General features: G+C 40.8%; 1 protein-coding gene across 3 annotated transcripts in view; it reads left to right on the forward strand.

Annotated features, from left to right (window-relative positions):
- The window catches only part of pcsk6 (proprotein convertase subtilisin/kexin type 6), a 41250-nt gene that overhangs the window by 10267 nt on the left and 6281 nt on the right, over positions 1-24702 (forward strand). For all 3 annotated transcript variants that reach the window (XM_044202401.1, XM_044202419.1, XM_044202410.1), the window contains exons 7-15: positions 6189-6361; positions 6474-6686; positions 11972-12072; positions 13673-13776; positions 13975-14092; positions 15769-15957; positions 21728-21864; positions 21961-22140; positions 22579-22681. In XM_044202401.1, coding sequence (XP_044058336.1) covers positions 6189-6361; positions 6474-6686; positions 11972-12072; positions 13673-13776; positions 13975-14092; positions 15769-15957; positions 21728-21864; positions 21961-22140; positions 22579-22681 — 1318 coding nt within the window. The remainder of the gene's footprint in view (positions 1-6188; positions 6362-6473; positions 6687-11971; positions 12073-13672; positions 13777-13974; positions 14093-15768; positions 15958-21727; positions 21865-21960; positions 22141-22578; positions 22682-24702) is intronic.

Here is a 24702-nt window from a genome sequence, read left to right on the forward strand (position 1 = left end):
CTTATGTTTCCAAAAAAATGTGGGACCTTCAAGCCACTTGCTGTTCTTCAGAAGGTCAGGGACCTTCATTCATCTGGATGCATCATCAGCTGGATTGTCTTTGGAACCGACGTGTCTCCACTGTGAGGGTTTCCGATGTTTCTCTGATGGTCGAGATTCTGTTGGCCACAAATGTATGAAAGCACCTGTCCTCATTGTTAAAGTACTTCAACACTGAAGTGCTGTCAGTCCAAAATACAGAATCTGCATTCATCTGCTGCATCATTTTAGCAAGCAAAGTGACTGGTGCCAGGAAACCCTGAGGATTATACACTGAGCTGGTAATTGACAACAGACTGTTGTTTTATCTCCATCTTGAATCTGAAAGAGTCAGTCTCCACACACCATTGTAGATCCAGAGCTCTTTCCACCGGAAATTTGTCTTGGTCCAGATCTAACTTCTCTAGGTCCTTGGCCCGTTGATCCTCTGCGATGGCTCGCAAAATGACACGACTGTTGCTCATCCATTTCTCCCCCACCTTCCAACACAGAGCAATAAGATATCTTATCATATGGATAGCTTGTCCTTCAGTGGCTGAGCTCTTCAAACAGTCATCCACATAGAAGTTCTGCTTGACAGATTGAAGCACTTCAGCCAAGAACTCAGGCTGGTTATCATCAGCAGTTTTCCTCACTGCATAGCTTGCACAACTGGGAAATGACACAGTGCCGAACAGGTGTACAGTCATCCTTAGTGACATCTCCATCTGGCTACCAGAGAAAGCGAAGAAAATCTCTGTCTTCCTCAGTGATCTTCACCTTGCTCCTTGAAATGTGGCTCCACAGTCATACACCACACAAAGGGATCCTTTCCTTGGATGGTGGACACCATGGCGAGGGATGTACCACACCTTCCCATTCTCCCATTGCAGTTGTTGCTGAGGTACTTGCTCCGCATAGGTTTTACTAATGAACTTGTTTATGAACCCTGTATACTCCTGGCGCAAGCCTTTGTTGTGAAGGAACCTTTTCCTCAATCCCTGTATCCTTTGCTTAGCCACTGCAAAGTTGTTGTGCAGATTGACCTCCCTTTTCTTGAAGGGCAATTTCAAACAATACTTCCCATCCTGAAGTACTACTGAGAGCTCCACAGTTTCCAGAAACTTGAGGTCTTCTCTGGACATTTCTTTCTCCTTCATACTCATCTTTCATTGAATCAGTGGTTCCCGTTTACAATAGCAGATGGAAGCTCCTCATCCAAAGCACCACTGTCTCCATTCAGTGGACCATTAACGACCTGTCACAGCACCATCCTTGTGAGGGCCATTCCCACAGCTGTTAATGACCTCCCAGGGTTCCAATATCTTGGGAGCATTTGTTCCGATCAACAGGTTGACATTTGCGTTCATGCTTGGGATGTGCACCCTTGACAAGTATGGTCATTTATATGGTCAGCTCTTCATGTGTCACCATGTTCATCAGCAGTGACTGGCATTTTCTTCTGTGTGAGAACCTCTGGGAGAAAATAAAAGTAATTGCTGTCCAGATCAGATACCTCCCAACCAGACAAGGAGTAGGCTGGAACAACAATTTCTTGCCCATTGTGCTTAACAGGAAGTTGGTTCTTCTGCCTGTGATATTCAACTTCTGCATTAGATGTTCCGATGGCTGAACTACCAGGATCCAAAAAACATTTTTATAATGTGATTTCCTTTTGCAGATTTCACCTTTAAAGGAAGAATGGATAGAACACACTGGTTCTTACCAGCCCCTGTATGACCACATGTTTGGAGTGAAGTTGGCTGGTTATTAGATTGTTCTTTTGACTGTTCCAGAGCCGTTGTTTGCCTTTTGATATGAAGCATGGTGGGATGAGTTTGACCACAAATTTTTCATATCAAGCGCCTCTCGCAATCCAAGCTCATGTGACCAACACATAAGCATGCAAAGCAAACTCCGTTTTCCCTCAGAAAGTGAATTTTCTCCTTGTGCTTCTTTCCCTTGAACTGTTGCACTCTTCCAATGAGTGACTACGAGCACGGCAAAGGCATCTAGCTTTCTCTGCCTTCCCTGGATCTGATATTGGCTCATTAACTCCCCCAGGCAAGTCCATAGATGTTACTGTGGTGGCGACACTGTTTCTCTTTACTCTATTTCTGGACTATGATTTAAATTTGGTGATAGTCTTTACCCCAGCTACACCAGATAATGGATCCTGTATGTCACCAAATGGAGGATCGGAAAGAATTCTGACACAATGCTCAATGAATGTGACCGGTTCCATAAAGTGAGTTCTGTCGTTGGTTTATTCCATTACGTCATGAGCTCTGGTCCTCCATTGCTGCCTCATGTTGAATGGCAACTTTGAAATAATGACTCATGTTTACAGGCATATCCAATTCCTGCATGTACTGGAGCTCCTCCATTACATTGCAGTAGCCACGCAAAAATAAGGAGTAGGCTTGGAGTGCCTTTACATCCTCAGATTTTATTGTTTGCCAGGCCAAAGCCATCTCCATATAAGCAGTTGCGATTTTGTACTGATTTCCAAAGTGTTCCTGTAGAAGGCCCTTTGCCACAGCATAGCCTCGCTCAGGAGCCAGATGCTGGCAGGTACGCACCAGCTCTCACAGCTGTCCTCTAGTAAACTGACAAATAGTACAAACAATCTTTCTGCCTTTTCCTCCACTCCTTGCTCAAAGGCTTTCATAAATGCTCTGCATTTGAGAGGATCCCCTTCAAATGTGGGAATATCTTGTGGTGGCAGAGACAACGAATGCTGATGCTGTACCAGAGCAGCTGTTATTTCATTTTGTCTGTGCATGATGTGTAAGTATGTCTCCGGGCAGATTTTGACTGATCTGATGATGGTATGCAGATTTCTCTTTCTCATCATTTAACTGAGCAGTTGCTAATTCTAAATCTGTTGATAGTGGTTTATTGGGTGGTACTGACCATTTTGTCAAGTCATTTTGTTGATTTCCACATTCCGGGCTTGTATTCCTTTACCATAGGATTTAGGTCATTGACAGACTCCATTTCCCTTTTTTCATTTTCAAAATAAGAATTCATGCCATTTGAGTTTCCTTGAGAAGAACCTTTCAGATCAGAGGCCTGTAATACTGCCAACATAGCAGTGGATGCGGCTAGTTTAGCTTCCAAATCAAGTTCCTCTCTTTTCCTCTTCAACTGTTGTTCCTGCTCCTCCAAATATGCCTTTTAAAGCTGCAACACGAGCAACAAGTGCAGCTCTATTTACCTCAGCTTTTATTCGTGCAGAGGATGTGGTACTTGATTTACCACTGTTAATACTCCTTTGACATGAACGTTTACTATCAACACTGGAAACACTGTCATTTGGATTAATATCATCCTCAACATTACCATTTTCAGGGGCATGAATTGTATGTGACCCACATTTTTGCATCAACAATACACTTATCATTAAACAGCATTTTTGCCATGTTTCGTGTTTTTCCCTTTCATCACGTCAGTAGACCCAAAAGAGACATGCATGCATGTTGCTTCGTCACACACTGCAATCAATTCTCCAAGAGCATTCTGTACCCGTGCTTTATCATCTTTTAGCATTAAACCTTGCATTGATTTTATATATTTTTTGCTTTGTTTAGCTTAGCTTAGCTTCCATTTTGCAACCTGTCCAATTTATCAGCAAGCGCTTTTGCAGTGAGCTTAACTACACGTTTTTGAGTTTGTATTTCAACACCGCTAGTCACTAGTTTACTAGTGACTGGCAGTTTACAAATGACTTTGTTGATGTTACTGTTCATCGGGTCAAAATTTTAATTTGCTCAGTACTTTGGTTTATGACCAAATACTTGCAAATAGCATTCTACTGTACCATGCTAAACTAAGATGAACATGGTAAACATTATACCTGCTAAACATTAGCATAGGTGAAGAGGAGCAGCTGCACCCCCACTATTAGACTTAGGGGAGTAAACGTGCTTTTGTATCCCCACTTTTTAATCGGACAAGTCAAGACTGATCTCACTCACTCTGACTCTGTCGACATATGATGCCCTTTACCTTGTGTTTCTTATTAATATGTCATATTTCTTAAAGGGAGTTTGGCGTAATATTTTCCCTGGAGAGCGCAGGGAGTTTAGTTTAGTTTAACTAGGACTTTAGTTTAATCCAAACTGCTAAAATGTATATTGACTGTGGTTAGGTATTGGTTTGATTAATGGTTTAATAATGTATAAACATTAGCATAACATTGTTATTGTGAGCATGTTACTATGCTGACTTTAGCATTTAGCTCAAAGGGAATGTCACTGTCAGTTTGCTTGATCTTTCCATTGGTTTAGTAATGGCATTTATGGCATTCGGCAATTAAGCATCAGCACTCAAATGTTACATTACTCACTTAGGTATAAGAATACACAAGTATAACCATAGAAGAAACAATTTTTCTGCATGATTAGAAATGGGTTACTTTTGCTCCAGGCACTAGGCTGGTGACTAGCATTCTGATGAACATTCATGTGCTTCCACTATATGAATCCCCGTGGCCTTTTGCTAATGTCAGGTGTTGAAGATATTTAATCAAAACACTTTGTTGTTTCCTTGAAGCATGGCTCAGTTTCATTCTATACTGACAGCTCAAATAACTAACAGCTGCATTATTAGATGGTGAAAGTTATCTAAGTTCACAATATACATTTATTATTGCAATTACTATTGCATTGGTTCCTTGTGAAGTAAAATCCCTTTTAGCTATTATACTGTTAGCAAGCAAGGTACATGATATATTTTTTTTTTGTTGGCATTTTAGATCTTTTACATCACCTTACAGTGACAGACAAGAGAGCTATTAAACATGGGGATGACATGCAAAATGTCCCCGGCCAGAACTGGAGATGTTGTGACTGTGTGGTACATGTCAGGAGGACACCCCAGCGCATGATCAAATTTAGCTGAGGATGTCCATTAGAACTATTCAATTAAATTAGTAGATTTGACTTTAGCTGACTTGATGGTGTGTCTGGCTGACTTGTTTGAAGACAAAGTAATAGCACTGTTGTTGTATTGCAGGGTGCAGTTAGAATGTAATGTCTTTATGATAGTGTTTTTCGATGCTTACTTAAGCAAATAACTGTATTGTAAGTGGTGTATCACTACCAAGAATTTAACTTTACCCCTGAAATTATTGTTGCATTAACCTATAAACAGCTTATGGTGTGAGATAGACCAGGTGGTGCTAACTATGTCGTGTGGGCTGTGTAGTAGTATGTGGTCCCAAATGCAGAGTACCAGGAAGCGGTATGAGGTGAAGTAGCCAGATGGCTACAGTGTTTATTGGGGTGATATGGTTTACAGGCAGACCGGTAGACAGACAGGTAACGAACAGGCCAAAGGCAGATAGGTTACCGGCTGGCAGTGATGGAAGCAGAGAAGTGAGTCTGCCTGCTCCCGATTGAACCAATCGGGAGCAGGCAGACTCACTTTTGCAAATTACAAAATCCAGGATCCAGCCAATGTTCAAGGGAGACAAAGAATCCAGAACAGAACTCACGGTAAAAATGCCGGGGAACTGGGCACTGGAACCAGGTACAACAAAAGGTGCACCAAACGGTGACACACAAAGGTCAGGAACACTCACAAGACAGGAACAAAACTCAAAGCAGGCATAACACCATACATTAACAACAATGACCCAACACTGAACAAAGACAGAGACCCGGACTAAATACCCTAGGGGAGGTGAAACAACGAGACACAGGTGCAAATAATTAAGGAAGGGCCAACAATCAAAACTGGAGGGAAAACAAAGCCAGGAAGTAAAACCACAAGACACACAAGGGAAGGAGAATACTACAAAATAAAACAGGAAATGAAAAACCTTAAACTACCACAAACTATAAATTATTTATATACTGTTGAGTAGTTTAAACTACAGCAGAATATCATATTTTATGAGTTTAACATATGCTTTGTGAGTAAAATCAACTAACTACAATCATAACTACAGCCATCAGATAAATGTAATGGATTAGAAAGTAAACACTTTCCTGTATGGGACTCTTGTGCTCTATGCTGCAACATATTATTGTTATTTTTAGCTCTTTATTTATACACCTATTTTCTGTGTAATCTGATGAAGATGCAAGGAAGGCTGGGTGCGTTACATTCATTCCATTTGAAATTAGTTTGATGTATTGAGATTGATATTACCTTGGACACAGGGATTCGGATGCTGGATGGTGATGTGACTGATATAGTAGAGGCCAAGTCCCTGGGAATCCGACCTGACTACATCGACATCTACAGTGCCAGCTGGGGGCCAAATGACGATGGCAGGACAGTGGAAGGCCCAGGGCCGCTAACAAAGCAGGCTTTTGAGCAAGGCATCAAGAAGGTTTGATCAGTCACAAAGAAAAAACAACACTTCTCTGAGCAGAAGTTATGTTATGTCTTATGTATGTATGATTGATGTTTGAGTAGAATCACTATGTATTTATATCACACAGGGTCGCAAAGGCCTGGGGTCCATTTTTGTCTGGGCGTCAGGTAACGGTGGTCGGCAGGGTGATCACTGTTCATGTGATGGTTACACCAGCAGTATCTACACCATCTCCATCTCCAGCACCACAGAGAATGGAAACAAGCCCTGGTACCAGGAGGTCTGCAGTTCCATCATGGCCACAACCTACAGCAGTGGAGAGTTTAACGAGAGGAAGATTGTGAGTACTGGATAAATGGCTATTTCATCAACTGTAGCTCAGACAGTTAGACATGCGGTTTAAAATATGTGTAATACATATGACAATTCAAAACAAATATGTTTGAGCACCCACAGATAAGTTACTAGCTACCTCTGTAGCATGTGACTGTTGAATGTCCATAAGCCCCTAACATTGGCTTAACGTAACAAAATGAAAATCATTAATTTGTATAAAGTAGTTGCAAACTATTTTTAGCCTCTTTTAGCTCATTGTTTTGGTTTTACGGCTCACAAACTCAACTCTGATCATCATAGTTTCCAGTAGACAGTTAAAGTCAGCTATTAGCTTGTGAACATAGTGGAGCATTTAGCAGCTGAAGAGCCAGATATTTTTCTCAGGAGATGGTGGAGACCAAACACAGAGCTATAAGTAGAGTGAATACTGGACTTACATTCATCAAGTTCCCAGAAACAATGAAATGCTGTGGCACTCTGTCTGCTGGATGTGTCAATCAACAATAAAAGGAGGAAGGCCCTACCTGAACCGCCGTGAACTCGACTAACTTTCCACCGCCGCTCCACTTGTTCCCCACTGTGTTGCCCACTCGATGGCGTGGTCAGGCCAGCCCTGCTCAGGTCCGCTCTGCGCTCCAGCCGCTTCTCATGTTAACAATGTTGCCCTGAGCTCATCATTGGTTTCAGTTCATTTAGTTTAACAAATAGATGCAATGAGAAACTAAACCAAAGTACTTAAGGGATGAGAGTCATCGGCCATTGTCTATCATGGTAGAAACAAAAAGTTGCTCTTTGCAAGTACTCTGCAGCAAGCCACCCTCAAGCATCCATATCTCTACTCTTCCTCCCTCTGGTGTCTGCCCTCAGGCCAGCTCATACTACGTGAGCCTCACCTTCATGTTGCTTGGCAACCAATCAAAAATGACAAATGACAACCTGTGACTGTGACAAGTTGTTAGCATGGAGCAAACAAGCCACATCACTGAAGCTATGAGTCATGTGTGTTCATGTTATGGTTATTTGACTGGTAATAGACCAACCACTATTGGTAACTTGCTGGAACCTGTTGATAAAAGGGACAGAAAAAAATGGAGACCTTTTCTCCAGATTCTGACTTCAGTATCCCATTATTATGGGAGTGAAGAGATATGAGGTGAGGCATGCACTCCGAAAGCATGAAGCCAGTGTGTACAAAGGTTGTTGTAAGGTGAAATTTGTATGCATGTGTGAGTGGATATGTGTGTGTATGTGTGTGTGGGGGAGGAGACGATTAACAGCGGAGGTTGTGTTTGCTTGTACTGTGGTGTGCTTCTCACGTCATGTGGAGAGTAGATCAAAAATAAGAGAAAGGTGACTAAGTAAAGAGACATAATGATCTAAGTTCACAACAAGCGACCACACAAAAAGGTTTTAATGTGGTTCCCTGCTGCAGTTAAGAACAAACTGTGAGAATGTGTCTTTGTGTGGCCCGGTCCCACACTGTGGTCCTCAGTGTAAATATTATGCTTTGGCTTGTGTAAAACTAACCAGAGTGACGAGAGAACCATCTCCCCAGTGCAGTGCGCAAGGTGGAGGCTAGCCAAACAGTCAGGTCCGCTTGTGGAGAGGACACCACACACAGAGTGTCTCACAGACCTCCGTCTCCCATCTGTCATGTATTTAAACAAGCAGTGCTTATGAGTTCCGGCATGAGCAGAGCACACTTTCAGTTTTTCCTGTCACGGCCTGTTTTTTATGTCTGATCAAGGTCTTTGAACAAAGAAGGAACTTGATCAAGACAAATCAAGTCACTGCACAAAGATGTTAAACAGGTCTGCAGAGTTAGGCAAGTTATCAATTCTGCGGTAGCCTGGTTCAAGACCTCTGAAACACTCCAGACTTTTTGTTTTTTCAGCTTATCAAACAGGACGGACAGCTGTTGTTGAAAAGCTACTACAGCTTCAGTGGCAAATGAAAACGGACGTTGGCGGGACAGACATGTCACTTGCTACTGATTGGTTAAGGCAAAACAAAAGAAAACAGAAACCAGCTAGCATGACCATGATGTCAGACTGAATAATGCAGTAAAATGAAGAGGCAACTCAGTCTGATTTTCAGGCTAAGTCAAATGTAGGTTAGACACAAAAATATAGACCCCTTACCCCCTCCCTGCAGGCTATGTCAGTTCAGAGCTGCTGATAATTCCCAAAAATGTTGTGAAGCAAGCAAGAGTGAGAATTTAAAAAGGCTGCAATAACTCATTGAATGTTTTTAAAAATTAAAAAGATAAAGTTAAAAATGTTTCAAGGGACTCACTCCTTGAGTGACTCACTCTGCCCTAAAGGCAGTCCTGGCTCCAGACGAACGTACATGACATTGATAAAAAGGGAATAGTCTGCCTGGAACACCAGGTCTGAGACTCTGACTAATAGAAATGAATCATGAATAACATAATACATATGTATAGGCAAGCCAAGTTTTTTAACAACAGGGCAATCCAAAGTGCTGTACATTGGACATAAAATACATTAAGACAAGATATAAAAGAAACACAAGACAATATAAAAAGACACATCTGAATAGGATTTAAAAGCGCAAAATAAAATAGAAATAAGATAAAATAAAATAAGACAGATTAAACTGGAGAATAAAATTATAGTTCAGCTACAGTGCAGTGGAAGATATGTATAAATTGTCCCACATTTAATTTACTAAAAGGCAGCGGCAAACAGAAAAGCCTTCAGCCTCGATTTAAAAGAACTAACAGTTGCAGCAGAACTGCAGTTTTCTGGGAGTTTGTTCCAGATATGTGGAGTAGAAAAACTGAACGCTGCTTCTCTATGTTCAGTTTGACTCTGGGGACAGAAAGCTGACCTGAGAGGTCTGGATGGTTCATAATGTAGCAGAAGATCAGAAATGTACTTTGGCCCTAAACCATTCAGTGCTTTATAAACCAACAGTAGTATTTTGAAATCAGTTCTTTGACAGACAGGAAGCCAGTGTAAAGACCTCAGAACTGGAGCTGCAGCTGTCTGATCGACCCATAGAGACAGCATTACAGATGTTGTGCCTACTGAAGATGCATGTACAAGGTTTTCTAACTCCTGCTGAGACATAAGTCCTTTAATTCTTGATTTTTTATTAAAATTTAGGTCTGAGTCTGGGACTACACCAAGATTTCTGGCCTGGTACTGGTCTTTAACATTAGCGATTTGAGGTGAGCCCTTTTAATCGTTCTTCTTCGGCTCCAAAAACAGTTATTTCTGTTTTATTTCTGTTTAACTGGAGGAATGTTTTGGACCATAGTCTCCTGGTGACATTGTTATGTAAATCTGTGTGTCGTCTGCATAATTATGATAACATATTTTGTTGTTTTCCATAATCTGAGCCAGTGGGAGCATGTAGATGTTGAAAAAAGGAGGCCTGAGAATGGAGCCTTGTGGAAGTCCACAGGTCATTTTCTACACTCAGATGTGTAATTACCTACAGACACAAAGTAGTCCCGGTCCTTCAAATAGTATTCAAATCTGTGCCAGAAAGTCCCACCCAGTTTTCCAGTCTGTCCAGTAATATGTCGAATGCCACACTGAGATCTAATAATACCAAGACTGAAGTTCTGCCACTGTTTGTGTTTAAGTGGATGTCATTTAAGACCTTAACAAGAGCAGGCTCAGTGCTGTGGTGCGGTCGATCTCCTGACTGGAAAACATCAAAACAGCTGTTTAATGTCCAGAAGGGGGTTTGAAAAGCTTTTGAAAAACAGCCTTTTCAATGATTTTACTTAAAATGGGAGGTTTGATATTGGCCTTTGATTGTTCATTAGTGAGTTGGCTAGATTGTTCTTTTTTAAGAGTGGCTTAATAACTGCAGTTATCAGTTCTGTGGGAAATAGTCTGAGAGAAGAGACATGTTTTTGAAAAAGCCTGTAGGTTTATTAGCGAGGCAGCAGGAGGAGGATTTCAATGGTGGCAGAAAGTAACTAAGTACATTTACTAAAGTACTTTACTTGAGTATTTCCATTGCTACTTTATAGTTCTACTTCATTACATTTTAGAGGGAAATATTGTAGCTACTAGCTACTTTTTAGATTAAGATTTTAAATAGAAAAAAAACATATGATAAGCTTGTATCTTACAACACATTTTAATATATTTAAGCAAGTAGTTCCCAACCTTTTCGGCTTGTGACCTAATTTCTCCTCTAAACTTCTCACATGGTTTCATTTCAATAACTGTTCAAGGACCAAAGAAGTAAAACTCTCAAATACTTCAAAAGAAAAGCAAAGATTAAAAAAAAAAAAAAATTCATTCTTCGTGTAGCAGAACTTTGTTTTTTCTTCTTTCCTCTCCCATTAACCATCTCAGGACCCTGCACACCTCGAACACCATCAACAGTAAAATGGTCCTGCATTTGCTGGAACACATGGATGTATCAGTATTAACTATTTTTAATGCACAACCACTACTTTTACTGTTGATACTTTAAGTACTTTTAGCTGAAAATACTTCTGTACTATTACTAGGTAGGATTTTGAATGCAAGACTTTTACTCATTTTTACATTGTTGTATTGGTACTTTTACTCAAGTAAAGGGTACTGAATACTGGATTAGCACTGGATTTCAAATGTTGCATAATTTCTTCCAAGGTTTTTACAGCAGATAGGACCATATTGTGTCATGCTAATTAGATTGGATTTAAGTGGCCACAAGGACAATACAGACCCTTTGCCTGAACTGACAGCTGGTCTAATTTCAAAATTGTCAGTAAAGAAATACGTTGCAAGACTTAGTGGATAAAAGTTCAGGAGCTACTGACACAAGAGGTATTTCTCAGTTCTAAGTTATAAATGCAAGGCTTTCTTTATAGATGGCATAATGAACCTGTAGATGTCGCCACCTACGTTCAGCTTTTCAACATTGTCTTTTTTAAATATTTACCAGCGTGGCATTGGTTTTTTCGTACCAGAGACTACTTTTACCTTAGTGGGAGCAGTGGCATCAATAACATTTGTAATTTTAGAACTGAAATTATCTACAAGCTTGTTGACTGAGACCCAAGAGAGAGCAGGTGTGGATGAGAAAGCCTGAATGAATAATTCAATGCTTTTTTCAGTGATATCCTCTTTTGATTTTTGATTACCTGTGTTTGAACATTTGTGTGTACATTTATAGTCTGATCAAAATGTGGTCAAATTAAGGGCTTTCTGGCAAACACTACAGCACTACAGTAACAGAATGAAATCCATATGAAGTCAGATCTGTAAACAACGACTCAAATGGGAACTATACTGTGTTTGTGTTCCCTTGCAGGTAACCACTGACCTCCGGCAGCGCTGCACTGATGGTCATACTGGCACTTCTGTCTCTGCTCCCATTGTGGCTGGAGTCATAGCTCTCACCCTGGAGGCCAAGTCAGTCAAGCTTTTCTAAGTCTTGCTGTTTTTCTCCTTCTCCATCTGTCTTCTGTCTTTCCTTATGTCTATTCAGGTCCTCTGCTGACATCTAACCTGTGGGTGCTGTGTCAAGGCACTCTTATGTAGATACTGCATTGTTACACAGCCAAAAATACTAGGTTATTTAATTCTGTAGCCATTTAGTAACTGGCTACAGCTTATATATCATAGCCATATCTGTTTCCACTTGATGATTAAAGTAACACATTGAAGTTTAACACATTAAAGACTGATAACATTAACAGAAATATCCTCTTATCCTCAAATACCAAACAGCTTTGGTCATTTTTTAAGCAATCTGTATTCACGTTTTCTTGAAAAGGACCTGCTGTGGGCAAATAACAAAGGGATGAAGTCGATGTGGATGGTTTTAGAAGATGCTGGTATAGACGCTTCCACAACCTCCTGGATTACTAGCTACCTGATAGACAGACCCCAGTTTGTGTGCCTGGGGGGCTGTATGTCTGAACAGTATGTCTCACCTGCACTTTTCTGACAATTTTAGCTCTAAAATAACAAATCTTATTGTGCAGACAAAACAACCGGTCTCTGGTCCGCCTTGAAGGGGCGGTCTCGGACTGCTGTCAAGTGAACTCTGGAGCAGTTCATTTCTGGGGTGAACACCATTCAAAGCAATCGCAGGAAGCTAACCATTGTATGTGTCATTTTATTGGTTAAAAAACATTTTCTCTTCCTGTTTTGGTGACTGGTGACCTAGTAGTGCGTTTGCAACCAAAATGACGAACTTAGTGATTTTTGCATGTTTGCAGTTGTCGCCCACTCACCTCACTGGTCCACTTTGCAGGGCAAATGCAAACAAGTCGTGGTAGGATCTCATCTGAACCACCCGTCGTCTGTGATAAGACCGTCTCATGGCAGAGCCTCGAAATGCCTGCATTATTAAATTATTTAATACCCGCTCTCTTACGAGACGTTCATATGGGCGGTCCTCCAAAGTCTGCTGATATGAATCTGGATTTCGACCACACCGCAGCACTGAGACTGCTCTCACGAAAGTCTTAAATGACATCTATTTAAATACAGACAATGGTAAAGTCTTTGTCTTAGTATTGCTGGATCTCAGAGCTGCGTTCCTACTGAAAACGTAAATCTTTAAAAAACGTCTGACAAATATATAGTTCCATTTTTATAAAACGCTCAATAATTTCTTAAAACAGACACTGTAGTTGTAGGTAAAAGTCGATCAAACAGTGAATTTTTAGGGGACTATTTTCATCTGCAGACTAAGACTTTTGGTGCTCTAGGACAACTCGTTGATGTGTGATGAGTCTAATCCTTTTAGCTTCACTTAACAATGACTGATGTCTTGCTTCTTCCTGTATCTTTGTGTGTACATGTGTGAATGTACTGTACAGGATAAAGCTGACCAATGGAACAGTCTGCCAAAAACACAGTGCATTTCTTCAAAGCTAGTTGAACCAAAGAAGTTGAACTGCGTTGTCATAACAATCAAAGGCCAAACGGAGTTAACAAAGATAAAGGTCACGAGTCTCTCTGTCTGGCCAAATGAGATGAGCAGTGTCTTTGCTTTCTGCAGCCTTTTGCTGACATGGAGGGATGTGCAACATCTTTTGGTGAAGACATCCAGACCAGTCCACCTGAAAGCTGATGACTGGAAGACCAATGCTGCCGGACACAGAGGTACACTGCATTCTGCTTCTAATACTAACATAGTATTGACTGTTTTATACTTGTAATACTTTGAACTATGAAAATGTTTTGTTGTTTCGTTAAGTAAAATGGGTTGCAGGCCATCTCAACAACCCTGAAGCCTTACATAATTATAGAAGCATAATTACTGTCTTTTATTTTGTAATCAGTCTGTGTCTTCTCTCGCAGTCAGCCACCTGTATGGTTTTGGCCTGGTGGATGCAGAGGCCATGGTGCTGGAGGCTACGAAGTGGAGGACTGTTCCTCCTCAGCACACCTGCAGTCAGATGGCTGAGCGACGCAGCAGGTGAGGTGAACTGCATGCAGGTGCAGTTTGTAGCTGGCCGTACATTTTCTGTAGAAAGTAAACCTGGCTGGACACATGAGCAGAGAAAAACAAAGAAAAATGTGTGAGTGTGTGTGTGTGTGTGTGTGTACATAGTTATGCAAATTCCAGGAGGGATGATGATGTTTTGCCCTTGACTGTCTTGTTGAAAAAATACCACATGAATCTGTAGTTCAAGAGCCCAGCAAATAGTTGAAGACTTTAAATAAAATTGTGTAATTGCTTTATATAAATCCATACAATACAATAAAAGCCACACCCACCATTAAACATCATTTAGAAACTACTGTATAATTGTCATAAGAGATGGGTTAGTGCAGTTCTAGTGCTTTTACAGTATGTAAATGCAAATGGGTTTGACAAAAAAAAGGTCAATACTTACTCACACACAAAATAAGAACATAGTGGTTGTTGTTGTTTTTAAATGGGACCAGATAGTGTGCTCCAGCTGTAAAACATTGCTCAGTCTCCTTGTGAAAGCTTATGCCAGGGTGCTGGAAACTAGACTCCAGCCAATCCTGCTTTGTCTCCATATGTTTTGTTGATTCAGAGAAGGGCCGTGCGAATGAAGTGGTTCTGCAGGCTTCATAAGGCCTTGGTGGGGCGGTCTGTAGCCAAGCAGTGGGGAGAGGGAGTTAGATCAGGACTTGGAGTGAGTTAGAGGAGGCTGAGCATGAAAGTACATGTTGACGGCAATGTTATATATGTATATATATACATAAAGAAAAAACACAACACATAGTTGAAATACAAATTTACAAACCAAACCAAACAATGGATGGGCCTACATTTCAAGTGTGCTATGGTGCATTTCAGAAATGTAATAAAGTTATACCCATTTTGCCTCACTTTATTAATGCAAATTTGACTGCTGCATTGCTTTTGCAGTCTGTGTTTATTATGCTCAGCTAAGGTAGCGACTGTACAGACATTAGCTGTAGCTTGATACAAACGGGTGTGTGTGTGTGTGTGTGACAGCACACTGATATCAGAACTCACCAGGAACTCCAGTCCTCCCTGTTATTTTGCCTCCACACTCTCCTCTTTTTCCTCTTGTACATTCATTTCGCTCAAGAAACATTTCCAAATTGTGTGGATGCATCTTGGCCTCAATTCGCATCACCCACGGGCGACTGTTGACCTCCACTCATGACTTTGCATTGACTTTACATTGCAGTGGTTACTTTAAAATAATGCCTCTTTGCTTTGCATTCAAACACATCTTAATACAGCCGTCACAAGTTAACATATGGCTGTCACTGCAGTATGCAGAGTGTGTACCTGCAGGATTAATTAAATAGCATATCTGCTACGGGGCAGAGTACAGCAGCATCATCTATGGCCGCCACTGGACTGTCTTTGAGAACTTGAGAACAATGTAAACATAACTGGACGTGGCATTGCTCGAGGAGGTCACAATATCTTGGTGGAAAAAGTGGCAGTGGCTTCATTGTAGATTACCTTCCTCTCAAACCTTTTCACTATTGTTGTTGTAGGTTGTTCAGAGTCTGCTGCTCATGTGCTTTATTGCCTCTTGCAGGCACAATGCTCCAGATCAATGGAGGATACGTATGAGGGCAATCTATTCTGATAGTTTTCATGTAATTGCATACAGCTTATGCTTATGGCTTCCCCAGGTACATCCATGCTGGTCAAAGCCTGAACAGCAGCATAACTACCTCTGGGTGTTCAGCAGAACCTGAGCAGCACGTGGATCACCTGGAGCATGTGGTGGTCAAGGTCCTGATAGTCCACCCACGACGAGGAGACCTGGAGATCAACCTCATCTCTCCGTCTGGGACGAGATCACAGCTACTGGCCAAGAGGTGAGCGCTACACTATACACTATACTACACTACACTATATATGGGGCCCACAGTGGCCTTTTATTAAAGGCCCCAGATGTATCTATCCATGCAGATGCTGTAGTTTCGGTTTCATCTGCAGATGTTGTCATCTGCAGATGTTGTCATCTGCAGTTTTCACTATTTTCTATTTTTAAAGAATTTTTATTTTATTAAATGTTGTGTTTCAATGTACCTAAGTGGAGTTTATTATCATCACACCCGATCTCTGCTAAACTGAGCATGGTGTATGCGCGCAGGCCGTGATGAGGTATGTTCCAAACATCAAATATATACTTAACTCACCTTAATACTAGCTACAAGTATTTTTAAAAATGATTTCTTGAATCACTGTGAGATTGGATTCAGCTTTTCAGCTTTGTTTTTGGAATCTAGGTTTCCTCAAATGGTTTCCCATCACTTGGAAAAGTTAAACTGTGTTTGTTTCCGCATTCTCACATCCGTCCGTAGCTTGCCTTTTTTTTCTCTGCCCTGCTTTTCTTTGTGGGTCCTTCATCCCCTTTGTTGATATTCACAGAGTGCTGTCCATTGTCATACCGGGTACTCATCATAATATGCTTATTAATAAAACCTTAGAAAAAAGTGTTTTGGAATGTGGATGGATTTCTTTGGTTTCTTAAGTGTTTGGGGAAGCCACACAGTCAAACATCAGTGGATAAGAGACGGCCTACTTTTATTTCACAAAGTTTTAAAGATCTGAGTTTGCTTCAAACAACTTTTCATTTATGTCTCAGTGCCTGCTGCAGCACTGTCTCTGACTACTCTTATTGTTTGACTGACAGAGGTTTGACTGACAGTGCTGCTCAGTCCATATTCCTGCACACATGTCTGCCCTGCCAAAACAAGATTTGCAAAACACGTTTTATAACTAGGTACCAAGATACTTAGTGTACAGTTCAACTGATCAGGGTTGGGAGCTTGTTTGCTCAGCAGAATTCAAATAGCATGCCAACATGTGTTTTATGCTATACAGCTATAAAAATCACATTCTTTACTCTTTTACCATTTCTATTTCACAAAAATAGAAAAATATAGTAATGCAGTTGCACAGTAACTACAGACTGATGTGAAAAGTCTGCACTGCGTTCCCACACAACAGTAGCATGACTCTGCTAACAATAAAAGCAGACACAATATTCACTGTGATGAATTACCTACCTGAAGCGAGATTTAAAGGGGAACTTTTCGAAGCTGTAAAAAGTCTTTAGTGTCTCCAGAGGGAACCGTGTGAAGTCTGATGAATGATGTCACTTGAGTCAGCGTTGTTTGGGTCTGAAGACTACAAGTTTGAAAATGAAAAGAATCTGCGGGTGTTGAGGTCTGCTAAGAAGTGAGCGTATCAGACCTCTGTAGCCCGCTCCTCTCCTCTGCTTGAGGGAGGAGGCTCCAGGCTACACACACATCCCAATCTTCTTATCAGCGACCGAGTTGCATTGTGGGTAATGTAGTCGCCAGGTTTTGACAGGGAAGAAGAATGCATGGAATAAAAAAAGATGATATCTCTGGTTCTGCAGCATCGATTTTGATCAACAACGTTATGGGATGCGATGAGAAATCAGAAAATCAGAAATCAGTACTCTTTTAAGTCTCGACAAGTTGATACCAAAGTGAAACAAATAGAAAGCAAAGTCTATAATAAATTGTCTATATAGAAAATATATAGTCGCACTGGCAGCTCTGTGAGGTTTAACTTTGAGCTGAATGCTGACACCGGGTTGCTAAATCTCACACTTTTGGCATGAGATATCTGCTTTTAGGCTCTGTCTCTCGCTCTCTCGTCACCCAAACTAATCTCACGCCAAATAAGAGGAAGCCACGAAGCCACTCTTTGATGAGAAATATAGCCAGGCCTAAAGGTTTTGCAGAAACGTCAGTACTGAGGTTCTATTTGTTGGCCACAACTGTTTATAAGAAGGATTCTGTCCTTTGAGTTTATTAAATATCTGCACATAGCAGGAACGATACGTGCGTCTCCAAACTGAAAGAGGTGCTGTGTGCGTATAGAAGTGTATCCACATATTGAATGGACTCTTTCTGATCATTAAAAAATATAGCAATAGAAAGGAATGCTGAAAATACATTTTATTGTACCATAAGTTGCATAGTTAGTTGCTGCCTCATTGGACAGATGGGCTGATCACTAGGACAATGTTTCATGGAGATATATATTACGGCCTCTCTCCTCCCAGAATTACATTTGTGCTGCTCACAGAATTCAAAAAGCATTTAAAAATTTCAACATCTCTTTCCAGAATCAGTGGCCAATACAATGGAGGTAAATGAATAATACACAGAATACACTGTGTAGAGTTTTTATTCAGACTATTTCCTCCACATGCTATTTCCGTCCACAGTTTGAATCCCGGCCGGGGGACCTTTGTTGCGTGTCATACCTCTCTCTCCCCATATTTTCCTGTCTATCTCTACTGGCTGTCAAATAAAGGAAAAATTGCCCAAAAAATAATCTTAAAAAAAAGAAAACTGTCCACAGTAAGGTTCGTGTAAATTCCACTCCACTGTATTAGAGTGAGGGGAAAATCTCAGACTGCCTGGTCTAACATAGATCTACCTCCACCTAAAATGACCCCCACCCCAACCACCAAAAAACTGAATACATTTGGAATTCTGCTTCTCTGAGCTGCCCGTAAAAATGACATAGGTGTCATTTGGAGATGTGTGTTTCTTTATACTTGTATGGATCGGGAGTATAAAGCATGTGTCCAGGAAGCAGTATCACGTTTAGCAAACCACAATGTACAGAAAATGTAGAAGAAATATGAAAACAGAAATCAATTTCGATCCAGTGACAGTGTAAACTAACCACTACATTAGTTAACCAAACTTAAAAGAATTTGCATTTACCAAAGTAAATTGATGGGACAAGGATAAGACAGGCAACAATATTAATATATTAATATATTACTGGCATATTTGGTGTGATCCTGTCTCTAATGGCTACAACCAGGGGTTAAATTGGGATTTGTCATGTGGAGGGGCTCTGTGATTTCAGGGTTGGTGTACGTGTGTGTGCACATAGACTACAAAATGTGATTGATATCATTTGACAAACTGTAAATAAAATATAACAAGAGGAGACAACCCTCTGCACTGAACACTAAAATGCTAATCAATGTGCAAAACTACAGCTGATGACAATAACACCTTTCTGTAAATGCACTCTCCTGTGTATCTGCATCAAATATATCAAAACACTGTTTAAGCAGAATATCAGTGCAAATTACCTTCTGTTATTAAACCTGTCAGTGTCTGACCTATTTTTCTCCCGACCTTGCCATCCGCTCTAAGCTAAATTGCAGCTATCAACATTTTAAATTCAATATTTAATTAATAAGTGTCAGTGTCAATCCATCTTGCATTAGACCAGAGTTGTAACTAAACCATGACTGAGAGACTAGTTAACTGGTCTCCACAGAGGTTGCAGCTGAAGTTTCATTTCGTGCACGTACATATGAACACGTTATCTTTTCTGTTGCACGTTGGCATTTATCAAACGTAATATAACAGACCACAGCCCAGGAAGTGGCTGGCAAGCGTGCGAGACCCAGCCAGACCAAGAGATGCACTGCCCATATATATATATATATATATATATATATATATATATATATATATATATATATATATATATATATAAATATGGTATATGTGTTCCTTCATGGAACTACACTACACATTTGTTTTTTTGCCAGAGACTGGGATCATTTCAGAAACCAAATTTGTAAAGACCTAAGTAACTCAAAAGGGGTGTACACAGCACAGTGGTGTTGGGATTTACAATGGTTAAAGGGGGCACCACTTGTGTAGGTGTGATCAATTAATTATGGAATTATCAAATATAATCAAAGTCCTCTGGGGCACCACTCTTCTTAAAGAAGAGAAGTGATAGCCAATGAATTGACTGAGTCTCATAAAATACACTAAACCATCAATTTGGAACTCAGATTAATAATTAAATTAATAACTAATAACCAAAATTACAGTACCATTGATAGCTAGTAGGTTGAAGGATTTGGAGTTCAACATAGAAGAGGTTGGCAAATTACTAACTCTTGTGCAACATTAAAGAAGCCAACATAATTATACACAAGCATTTATTTAAAAGAGAACCAAAGCAAAAACACACAATGTGAAGTCCAACTCTACTACAGAACAAAGGGTGTGTGTATGTGTGTGTGTGTGTGTGTGTGTGTGTGTCTGTGCAGGTCTGGGTGCATGCCAAAAGGAACGTGTGCATGTTTCTGTTCTGCCTGCCATGGATGTCTTGTGTGCACACGTGCTCAGAAACAAAGGAACATGTGAAGCAGGAGCTTTAAAGTTACTCTCCGCTGTGTGTGGTTGTCTTTAAGGGCCAAACCAGAGGTGTATGTGTCTGATCTGTTTAGGATAACAGTGCCAAGTTAAAAGGAGTTAGTTAGCATGCAAAGACTTTGTCTGTGTGGAGCATAACATTAACTAACATCCACATAGCATGTGGCTGCCAAATTAACCTAACAGATAAACAAATAAAACCTCAGAAAAACACATCAGTAATGTCACTTATACAAAGTTAAACAGTCCTGAGCTGCTTAGCTACTTAGCTATATATACTGTTACTCTATGCTATGCCCAGTTGTTACGTTACCTGTCCATGGGAGGGAAAGAGAGGTGGCTTCTGGTGCTGCTGTTTGCTGGCGGTCAGTCTGTGTTAGACGAGTAAAGCGGGGAAGAGTTCTGGTTCCGCTGTGGAATCGTCTTTTGCTGTGCAGTGTTCGCTTGAAGAGATTGGAGGAAGCCGGTCACTCCACCTGTGGTTGTCCTTACAGAGTTAACAGCTTAACTTGCTTCATGCTTCTTAAAGTTTGCTAGCAGGCTTTGTGCAATAGATGTTGGCGCTAAACTTTGTTGCAGAGTCTTCGTAGCGCTCCGTTTCTGTTCCGAGCAGATTACACGGCGAAGCCAAGAGGAGAGAGTTCAGGTGGGTGTCTGCTGATGAGCAGGCCACACTGAGAGGGAGACAACCATGGCTGTCCGCTGCAGTGAAGGATTCCAGGAGAAAAAGAGAACAAATGATCGCTGACCTTTTTATTGACCTGGTGGCATCCGGGTCACAGGTCAGACTGGCCAACGCTGCGTTCATTGGCTCTCAGGATTGTGGGACAAAAGAGAATGCAGTCTCCTAACAAAAGTTCAGTTAACAATCACCCAAATGAATGAATTCTTCTGTGGAGTCCCAAAAATGGGATGGATCTGTGTCTGGAGAGACCTATCGTGTAGAAACAGACCTTGAGGTCTACGACCCTGAATGCTACATCTTTTTCAGACTATGCATGGATAGCTCTGTTATTCAAAAGGCTCGGAGGGGCAACCCTGACGAGGATAAACTACCCCATTACATCGAAAGAATGGGAGACATGGTTTACCACTGGTTTTGTAGTCCAGTGGAGTGATTGGGGGAGAACTCTTGATGTTTTGTCACGTAGAGGTCTTACATTTCTGACACTGAATTTTGGCGCAGGATGTCTTTGGTTGCCAAAGCTCTAAACTGGCTGTCAGTGGATGTGTTTCACAGTATGATCTAAGACCACCGTTTTTGATTGACAAGATTTCATCATGTGTAAATGGCACAGTGTAAAGTGGCCTTAAGGGGTAACTTTGCCCATGAACATAGAGCTTTTATCTTCTTAATTTCACCGTTCTTACATCTGATTTCACCTCACTATTATGTTTACAGGTTGTTTGACAGTTCTAACGAGGGCTTCAGGAACTGGGAGTTCATGACAGTTCATTTCTGGGGTGAGAGGGCAGAGGGCACATGGACTCTGGAGATTATTGACTCACAGTCAAAGCTACGCAACCCTGAGGTGCTGGGTAAGGTCCAACAGCACATGCACAGATTTACCATTACAGTTGAAGCTGATTCCCTTATCCAGAGCAACCTAAAAAAAATATTATTACTCGGCACAGGCAACCTAAAAGAATGGACGCTGATCCTTTATGGCACATCTCAGAACCCTTACCACCCCTACAGTGCTCAGCACTCCCGTTCAAGGATGTTGGAGATCCCAGCCCCAGAGGAGGAGCCAGAGCTGGACGAGGAGGAGGAGGAGGAGGAGGAGGAGGAGGAGGAGGAAGACGAGTACAATGGTGAGAGAATCAAAAAGTAATTTTTCTTCCCAACTTTCACATCTAAACGGAAATATTCAAAATAGAATATATATAATATAATAATAAAAACACATTTTCTCAAGGAATAAAATTAGACAAAAGCAGGAGATAATATACATTTTAAAAATCTCTTTCATTTTCACGTCAAGTACAGACAGACATGGACATTTGTGAATTTAGGCAGAGTTATAAATGACTAAACTAAATTTCTTTTGCCTTAGTAAGAATAAAGCTAATTAATTGTCAGTCTCCCCTGTAGAACCAGAGTGGAAATGTTCTCATCCCATGTGATAGAATAATGAATGTATGTAATGCGCATTGTGGAAAGAGATTTATCAGCTGTTTGCACTGGTGATGATAATGATGATGATGACACTGGTGGTGTTGTTGATCATAATCAATGTGGTGTTCATCAAGGACCATGCCACAGTGAGTGTGGAGACCAGGGCTGTGACGGACCAGATGCTGACCACTGCCTCAACTGTGTCCACTTCAGCTCGGGCAGCCTGAAAAGTGGCAGGTAAGAGTTGATAGAAGAAAATGGAACCAGACAAGATAAGGTGGAAAGTCACAAACTTTAAAGCTGCACTCCTCAATATTTTTTATATTAACAATGGCTCGAATTATTATGTGTAATGTGAAAAGCGTCACTCATAATGACCAACCCACAACACAACACAGCAGGCAGCGGCTTTCAACAAAAAAGCCCTGATCAACCCACTGTACACTACCTGCCCAATACCAAACAGCAGACAGAAAGTTTGAGAGTAGCTGGTGAACATAGTGCTAAAATTGTCAGGAGTTGGTGGAGACCAAAACAGAGCTAAAAGGACAGTGTAAGGTGGTCAGTCAGTTAGCTAGAAACACAACTCCAAATAAATGATAATGTTGCTTCTTGTCTGTTGGATATCTAAATTGGCAACTGTTTGCTAACACGTTTGCCATTTCAACTTGAAAGTGCAGGCTAAAGGAATCATCAACAGAAATGTCATCAGTAGTTTTAATGACTACAGACCTGTTGCACTAACAAGGGACCTCTTAGGTACAGGGAGGATCAATGTTGCCCACTAGATCAGAACCACTTTCCTGCTGTTCTGGTTACACAGCAAGCCTCTGACTGTGTGGGTCCAGACTGTCTGCTGCTGTAAATAATCTGAGTGGGAGATGCTAGTGCCTCAATACAGCAGTAGAATTCATTCGGACTATCAGGAAGGCTGTATTCATCACCTCCTGCAGCCCATGTCACACTCCGCTGTGGACATGGAGTTTGGTCTCAAGTTTATCTCTATACTCTGCCTTAGCCTTTTTCACTGCTCGCTTATACTTATTCAGCAGCTTTGTCACCTCCTCATTACCACTCCCAAAAGCATTCTTCTTCTCCCTGCAGAGATTTCTAACCTCTAGACTACAGTATACCATGGCTTGTTGTTACAGTTATTAAATTAGTCTGACTACAAACTTTATAGTTCCCATTCTCTCTGTGTGATGGGATAATAATTATGAATGATGTCAGTAGTAATACAGGCTAAAAGTTAGACTATGTAACCTAAGAAAGATGAAACATTTTACCTCTTCTAAAGTTGAATTCATAAGCAATAAAGCTCTTTCTCACTTAGTTCAGTACACTCAGGGGTTTTGCTGCTACAGGCTTACTTGGTCTGGTATGACAAGTAGCTTGCGGCAGCGGCGGATGGCCGCCCACCATTGAGTCTGGTTCTGCTCGAGGTTTCTGCCTGTTAAAAGGAAGTTTTTCCTTGCCACTGTTGCCAAGTGCTTTCTCATGGTGGGATTTGTTGGGTCTCTGTAAATAATATTATAAAGAGTTCGGTCTAGACCTGCTCTATAGGAAACGTGCAATGAGATAACTTCTGTTATGAACTGGCGCTATATAAATAAGATTGAACTGAATTAATGTTAGCGAATGTTAGCAAAATGTAGGTAGATATTGCTGAGTAACAAATGATTCAGTTTGCTGACTTTGACTCGTCTTTTCTCTACTTATGCAACTGTTAGATCAAGTTGTAGCATTTGCCCATCACCCCAGTTGTCACTTGTTACCATAGAGGCCGCTGTTCAGCAAAAGTTACATAGGCTCACTTGAAAATAAGTAAACTGTACACAGCAAGTAATAAGGTGGGTTAACTATTTCAGCAAAAAGATGGTCACCTGTTTAGCTGTACTGGCTAAAACTACAAGCCACAAATCAATACAGATCCACCCAAACAAAGCTACTGTAGTGTTACCCACCCTGCTACAGTTCAGGGTTTAATTAAATTCAATTACTTTAATAAAAGTTCAGTTACAGAATCAGAATCAGAATCAGAAATACTTTATTGATCCCCGTAGGGAAACTCTTTGTTCCAGTAGCTCTTCTTTACGTCAGTGCACACAGGAGAAAACGATATTATACACTATAAACAGGTCAGAAATAAATTAAGTAACATGTTGGTATAAGTATAAGATAAACTAAGTGTCGAGTACCAAGTGGGTTTACTGGTAGATGGTGAAGTACAGTATAAATACAATGTCACTAATTATGTA

This window comes from Siniperca chuatsi, linkage group LG1 (genome assembly GCF_020085105.1).
Source record: "Siniperca chuatsi isolate FFG_IHB_CAS linkage group LG1, ASM2008510v1, whole genome shotgun sequence".
Classification (NCBI taxonomy): Eukaryota; Metazoa; Chordata; class Actinopteri; order Centrarchiformes; family Sinipercidae; genus Siniperca; species Siniperca chuatsi.